Source organism: Cicer arietinum, chromosome 3, assembly GCF_000331145.2.
Source record: "Cicer arietinum cultivar CDC Frontier isolate Library 1 chromosome 3, Cicar.CDCFrontier_v2.0, whole genome shotgun sequence".
NCBI lineage: Eukaryota > Viridiplantae > Streptophyta > Magnoliopsida > Fabales > Fabaceae > Cicer > Cicer arietinum.
This window is the reverse complement of record NC_021162.2, coordinates 1,142,204-1,150,240: the sequence shown is the minus strand read 5'-3', so window position 1 is coordinate 1,150,240 and position 8,037 is coordinate 1,142,204. Positions and strand designations below refer to the sequence as shown.

The 8,037-nt window shown below is 38.0% G+C and overlaps 1 protein-coding gene across 1 annotated transcript in view; it reads left to right on the top strand.

Annotated features, from left to right (window-relative positions):
* Positions 1-7,723, top strand: part of LOC101504964 (uncharacterized) — a 17,045-nt gene extending 9,322 nt beyond the window's left edge. Inside the window, exons 2-4 of the mRNA XM_004489072.4 lie at positions 5,103-5,674; positions 5,789-6,008; positions 6,205-7,723. Of these exons, the coding sequence (XP_004489129.1) occupies positions 5,103-5,674; positions 5,789-6,008; positions 6,205-7,554 (2,142 nt within the window). The 3' untranslated portion in view covers positions 7,555-7,723. The remainder of the gene's footprint in view (positions 1-5,102; positions 5,675-5,788; positions 6,009-6,204) is intronic.
* The last annotated feature ends 314 nt before the right edge of the window (positions 7,724-8,037 follow it).

Below are 8,037 nucleotides of genomic sequence, written 5' to 3'. Positions count from 1 at the left end.
CTACGACACCTCCTTGAACAAAGAATCACCACACAAAATCAACAAAATTGGTTAGCCAAATTATTGGGTTATGAGTTTGATATTATCTACAAAAAGGGAAGCACCAATAGAGTTGCCGATGCCTTGTCAAGAAAATCTGAAGAGTTAGAATTAAAAGTGGTGACTAGACCCCTTTGGCAGGATATAAACCTCATAGATGAAGGGGTTAAGCAGGATCCTGTGCTAAATAAAATATGTGATGACTTAAAGGAGAAGCCAGAGTCACATGGCAACTATACTTTGGAAAATGGAAGGTTGTATTACAAGGGGAGATTGGTTCTGCCACCAAAGTCTAGTTGGATACCCAAGTTGCTGCATGAGTTTCATATCTCTCCGATAGGAGGTCATTCCGGGATCTTTCGCACGTACAGACGACTAGCTCAATCGTTATTTTGGATTGGCATGAAAACAACAGTCAACGACTACGTTTCTGCATGCCACATTTGCCAACAAAGTAAGTATCCAGCATCATCTCCGGAGGGGCTGCTCCAACCATTACCGATTCTGAATGCAATTTGGGAAGACATTAGTATGGACTTCATTGTGAGTTTGCCTAAGGCCAAGGGATTTGACGCGCTGTTAGTGGTGGTGGATCGACTCAGCAAATATGGTCATTTTATTCTCATCAAGCACCCTTACTCGGCTCGCTCCATTGCTGAAATATTCGTGAAGGAAGTGGTGAGGCTTCATGGTATACCGGCTTCTATAGTAAGCGATAGAGATCCGACCTTCTTGAGTCAATTTTGGAGGGAGCTCTTCAGGTTGCAAGGAACTACGCTGAAAATGAGTACATCTTATCATCCTGAATCAGACGGACAAACGGAGGTACTTAACCGAACGTTGGAAACATACTTGCGTTGCTTTAGTTCGGAACAACCAAAAAATTGGGCAGACATGGTACCATGGGCAGAATATTGGTATAATACTAGTTTTCAAGGGGCTGCCAAGTGTACTCCTTTTGAAACAGTTTACGGCAGACCACCATCATCGCTGGCACGATTTGTACCAGGGGAAACTATAGTGGAATCAGTGGCACAAGACCTGATGACCAGAGACGAAGCGTTGAGACAACTGGAATATCATTTGGGAAGAGCACAACAACAAATGATCAAATTTGCGAACCGTCACCGGAAACCCACCAAGATTAAAGAAGGAGATTGGGCTTACTTAAAAATCAGACCTCACAGGCAGGTTACTATGCCAACACGACCTTATCCTATACTAGCAGCTAAGTATTATGGTCCTTATTTGGTGTTAAAACAAATTGGGACAACAACCTCTAAACTCTAACTTTCAACAGAGGCTCACATTCATCCGGTTTTCCACGCTTCGCAATTAAAGTTGGCTGTGGGAAGACATGAGGTGGAAACAACCCTACCCTACCTACAGATTTACATAGGCAGGACCCTGCATATACGCCTTCTTAGGTACTGGGCAGAAGAACCATACAACGACAGGGAGAACAAGTGCAACAAGTGCTAATTCAATGGCAGCAAAAGCCTGCAGAGGAGGCCACCTGGGAAGATGTTAATACAATCCAAAATCAATTTCCGGAATTCAACCTTGAGGACAAGGTTGAGCTTGAAGGGGAGGTATTGATAGGAATAATGAAGATGTAAATAGGAATAAACCTTTATTGGTTTATTACAGGAAAAAGAATAGAAAATAATGATGTTTTTGTTTTATGGTTAGGTTATTAATGTTAGTTGGATCCTATCCCTTGTAAAAATAAGCCTATAAATAAAGGCTCCCACCCATTTGAAAGGATCTTTGACAAAATTAGCAATTGAGTGGTTTATACCATTGTAGGAGCGTATTCGCTCTTGTGTATCTTTTTCTTTCAATCAATACAAAATCAGGGACGAATAATTCCCTTTCGCTATTGAGTTCTATTAAGGAACCTAACAGACTATAGATATAACGTCCCAAAATGGTGGTTTATTCTTCTTTGAATCTTCTTCTTTTGAACCGTATTGCTTTGGTGGTGTGACCTTGTCTGTGCAACCTTGTTTCTGCTGTGGTCTGGGCTACAAAACTTCAGTGATATATCAATTGTGCATGTGGACCTTAAACTGAGTTGTGTCTGGTGGGTTTTACGTCTTTCCATGTTTCTGGTTTGTGCAGGACTCTGTTGGCCTTTATTTGAGCTTTGGACCGATTTCAGCTGTGTGAAATTCGTTTGATGTTGTTTACCATTAGCTGTTTTTTGGGTGTTGATTCTTCTTGTTGGGTGTCAGGAAATGTCATCTATTGTTCCTGGTACTTCTGTTGCTCCTTGTGGTTATTCTTTACATGCTAGGCTAGTGCTAGTGGTCTTACTGTTTAGGAAGAATATATATATTAAAATGTTTTTTATGATGATTGTGTTTTTGTTGTAATTATGCCTTATTTGTTGTAGTTTTTTTTTATTTAAATTCATTCGTATGTGTTATTTATGTCTGTATTTCGTAACAGCTAGGATCTTCTATCTGGCGTTTAGATCTCACATTTTTTACATTTATACCCCTGTTTTTCTGATTCAAAGTAGGATCTACTATTTTGACACCTTTGTTGTTGAGAATCAGAAATCAGAAACTAAAAACAAGATTTGCAGGTATCTTTGGATATTAAATGGTGATTAGAATGGAATTGATTGGAATAGAATTACAATTCCATTTTGTACCAAAAAAAAAAAGAAGAATTACAATTCAGCTGTTCAAATATTTTTATGAAAAAATGGGAAAAGAGTCTGGTTTCATCCCATAGTTCCTATGTTGTTAGAGGGTGTTGGTTTGAATGGAACAAAATGCTTCCAATCACGTTCATTTCTATTCTAATCTATTTCAGACAGTTCAAAGTGCAAACAATGTAACGACGATAGGTATCATATATGTACATGTAAATGTAGGCCCAATTATCCAAGGCCCACTTAGAATTATCCTAAGAGGCAAATTAAAGAAAGGGGGAAGTTAGTTATAAGGGGTAGTGGAGAGAGAGATGTTATTATTGATCATATTTTCAGTTAAATCCTTTAGAAGGTTGGGCAGAGAAATATCTTTCTCTGAAGGAGGATTGCTCTGTGGGTAGTTAGGGATCTTCTTCTCTACTGAATTATCCTTTTTTCATAATCAATAATATACAGTTATTTCAATGTTTGTGCATTTTAATCCCTTTTTCTATATTTTGTGGGTTGCTGTGATTCGGGTTCGCAACAAATGTAGCTTCATTCTTTTCAACTTCATCATATCCCTTTACCATCAATCCAACAATGGCCTATATCTTCTCATTTTGTGCCATATAGCCTTTTATTCTATGCCTACCAAGTGATTTTTTGGACCGATATCGTTAAATATTCTTCCCCATTAAATAATAACCCCTAAAACACTATTTAGTTGAGTACTTTTTGCAAAATGAACACAGCTACCAATCTAATTTCATAACCACCTGTTGTTTCCCTGTAAATCTTCCTCAACTTAATGCGAAGTGAGGCTTCAGTCCACCTATTTTCCGCTAGTCATCTGCTAAAGTAAATGCTAATCTGGTTAATTCTTGAGGTGTCTTACATCAGTTTGTTGATATCACAGGGGCTTGGTCATGATGTTCTAACATCAATTACATGGAAAATCCAGTAGTACTGTGTCAAGTGCTAAAGAGCTTAGATGATACAATTTTACTATAGTAAGAAATACTGTTATATTTGTGGAATCCATCCACAGAAGAGAGAATAGACTTAACATGTCTGCGTTTTTGCAGCAAATCATTCTTAGCAACTCTCTTAGACACCTTTGTCCAGCTAAAATTCTTCACATTAGACTAAGATCTGGCCTTCCAGATTTAGTCAAGGCTGAGTTTTTTGTCGAGCATGCTAGTCACAACCATAATGAAGATTGTATGATTCGACATGGTTCCTACTTGAGTTTTGGTGGCATCTTTTGCGAATCTTGCATTAGCATGTAAAATCACCATAAACATGATTTTCTAGTGAGTTGCAAGCTTTTCCTTAAACTTGGTCGAGGGGTTAGATCAGATGCCTAATAAAGACATCCAACCGAAAAATTTACCATCCACCTCGTTAGACAATAACATTGCATTCATCCATCCTAAAATCAACATGCTCTTATGTTTTTAACCTTCTTCATTTGAACCTTGATGTTTTGATGGTGTGGATTTGACATTGTCTTTGCAAACTAATCCGTGCTTGACAATTTGAACTGACTTTTTTATGATGGGTTTATGATTATCCCTCTTTTTGGTTTTGGCATGATTGACTTGTTTTTGTTCTCTGCTGGGTTAGGGGTTGTTCTCGTCCTTTTCTAGTTTTGCGTGTTGCTTGTTGTAGTTAAGTGTTTGCTGTATACAGTGATACTACCTCCGTCTCTAAAAATAAGACCCTCTTGAGAATTTTATTTTTTGCCCTTTTCATAAGATCTTCTTTGAATTTTCAATTGCATTAATTATTTCTTTACTAGCATACCCCTACTTAATTTACATATTTTTCTGCAATTTACAATAAATACTATAATAGAAACATTAATTAATTCTCTCCTTTAATGGTAAGCTTGTAAAAACAATATCAATTCTTAACAAATTTAATGCTACTATACACTTGCTTAATTCCCGGGATTTGGTCAAATGGGGCATATATTTAGGGACGGAGGTGGTGTAAATCAGAAACTAATTAATATACGCATGTATAAGTTTCCAAAAGTGTTTAAGGTTCAAGTAAGCGCATACCAGTAGACCTCTTGAAATGTTCACCCAATTGGCTGTGCTGTTATAACTTTTCTAGGATGGTTGCTCTTTGTCTGATTTGCAATTAACTATGCCGGTCATTACATTAAATGGGGAAAGGTAACTGGAAAGTACCCTTTTTGGTGTGGTAAAATTTATTTTGCTTCATAAAAATCGGGTTGGCTGACTTCATGGCGTTTTTCCTAAAATATTCAATTCTTTGTTTACTGGATTCTTTAGTGCATGATGATAATATTGCTCATTTTGATGGTTCAAAATTTTATTTAATTTACCCTTATCAATTCCCCCTCTCACGCCCTAATATTCAATTATTGTCTACCTTTCATTTGCAGCTCCTGCCTGTGCCTGCGGCTGCTGGCTTTTATTTGGCTCGATTTTTTGAAAAGAAGAGTCTAGCTTCATACTTTGTTTTTGTTGTTCTTGGGAGTTCGATGGTTACATGGTTTGTGTGGCAGAACTTCTGGGATTTAAATATTTGGTTGGCAGGCATGTCCCTTAAATCTTTTTGTAAGCTAATTGTTGCAAATGCTGTCCTGGCTATGGCTATTCCTGGTTTAACTCTTCTGCCTTCAAAGATAAACTTTTTGTCTGAGATCAGTCTGATAAGCCACGCATTGCTCTTATGCTACATTGAAAGCCGATTTTTCGACTACTCCAGCATTTACTATTATGGATCTGAGGATGAGGTGATGTATCCTAGCTATATGGTTGTGATGACAACTTTATTGGGTTTGGCTTTGGTGAGAAGGCTATCTGCTGATCATCGAATTGGAGGAAAAGCAGTATGGATTTTGACTTGCCTCTTTTCTTCAAAGCTCGGCATGCTGTTTATTGCATCTAAGTCTGTTGTATGGGTTTCAGCTGTTCTCTTGTTGGCCGTTTCTCCTCCATTACTTCTTTACAGGTAATAGTTGTGAAATTTTTTCGATTTTGTCAGTTTGGAGGGATTCTGACCTGTATTATGCTTCTAAAATTTATTGTCAGCCTCTTTATACTTAATTGTTGTTGAACTTTGCAGGGATAAATCGAAAACAGCTTCTAGGATGAAGCCATGGCAAGGTTATGCACATGCCTGTGTAGTTGCCTTATCTGTATGGTTTTGCCGTGAAACAATTTTTGAAGCCCTACAGTGGTGGAACGGAAGGTCTCCTTCTGATGGTTTAATTTTGGGCTTCTGTATACTGTTGATCGGAGTGGCTTGTATTCCAATTGTTGCTATTCACTTTTCTCATGTTTTGGTATGTATAACTCTCCAATCCATTATTTTGCGTTGTTTGATTTGGGAGTATGGAATACTTATTATTAAATGCAAGCCTGTTTTTTTGTCACATGTTAAATAGTTATAAATTCTGGCTTACTGAGTAATCCTTCAAGCCTTCCCAATTCATGCAAGATATTAAAAGACTTATCATAAGTTTTTTGTTTACCCTGCAGTCTGCCAAGAGATGTCTGGTGCTGATAGGGGCGACTGGTCTACTTTTAATTTTGATGCAGCCACCTCTTCCGTTGTCGCTGTCTTACCAGTCGGACCTCATCAAAACTGCCCGTCATTCTGCTGATGATATCTCAATTTATGGCTTTATAGCTGGGAAGCCAACCTGGCCATCTTGGCTTCTTATTATTGCTATTTTACTTACACTAGCATCCATTACATCTATCATACCCATTAAATACATTGTTGAACTAAGGACAATTTACTCCATTGCTATGGGCGTTGCCCTTGGTATCTACATTTCCGCCGAATACTTTGTCTGGGCAGTAGTTTTGGATGTTCTTATTGTTGTCACTATGGTTTGTGCCTCTGTTTTTGTTGTCTTCACTCATATGCCCTCTGCTTCAAGCCCAAAGCTTTTACCCTGGATATTTGCTTTACTTGTAGCTCTCTTTCCAGTCACTTATCTTTTGGAGGGCCAATTGAGAATTAAAAATATTTTGGAGGACAGTGAGATAGGAAATTTGGGTGAGGAGGAGAAGAAGCTTACAACATTGCTAGCTATTGAGGGTGCCAGGACATCTCTTCTTGGTTTGTATGCAGCAATCTTCATGCTTATAGCTTTGGAAATAAAATATAAACTTGCTTCTATTATGCGGGAAAAAGTCATTGATTCAAGTGGAATTAGACATAGTCATTCTGGTCAAAGTGCATCTTCTAGTTTCCTGCCGAGAGCGAGATTCATGCAGCATCGCCGGGCTTCTACTGTTCCCTCTTTTACAATTAAGAGGATGTCTGCTGATGGAGCCTGGATGCCTTCTGTCGGAAACGTCGCCACAATACTGTGTTTTGCTATATGCTTGGTCCTCAATGTTTACCTTACCGGTGGCTCTAACCGTTCTATATTTTTCCTTGCTCCTATCCTTCTGCTTCTCAATCAGGATTCAGATTTTATTGCAGGTTTTGGCGACAAACATAGATATTTTCCTGTGACTGCTGTCATCTCAGTCTACTTTGTTGTAACTGCTTTTTATAGCATATGGGAAGATGTTTGGCAAGGTAATGCTGGATGGGGTCTTCAAATCGGTGGGCCGGACTGGATTTTTATGGTGAAGAATTTGGCCCTCCTCGTTTTAACGTTTCCGAGTCATATAATTTTCAACAGGTATGTGTGGAGCCATACAAAACAGAGTGATTCACCCCCATGGATAACTTTGCCCCTTAATCTGCTTCCTATTGCATGTACAGATGTTCTCAAGATTAAGATCTTGGGTATCTTAGGAGTTATATATTCCCTGGCCCAGTATCTAATTACTAGGCAACAATATATCTCTGGTTTGAAGTACATCTGAACCTCACTGTACTCTGTACTATAATATGTTGTCAAATTTTAGGTATATTGATGCTTGTGCTGATATTCTTGTTGAAATATGTATGAGGAATATGGCGAAATGCATTTTTGCTATTGCTAATAGTCATTTAAGCCATCTTTTAAAATATGAATAAGTCTTTTTCGATTAATATAGTTGATGCATCTTGTGATGTGTCTGAAGTTTTATGCACTACATCAAGACAGCTGATATTCAGTAACCCGGAAATTACAACATCATTCGTAAGTTCATAAATTAACCATTTTACAACTGAGGGACATGTGTTTAAGATTTTTGCCCATTAACTTTACCCGAGTTTATTATCCTCAAGATTTTTCTCTTGTTCAGCATGGATTTACTGCTAAAAGTGAGTTTCAGAGTGCTCTGCCTGTCCCATTATCTACGTTCGTTGCTTTCATCCTTTCCTGGATCCTAACTATTCGAAATTATGGAAAAAAAAAATTT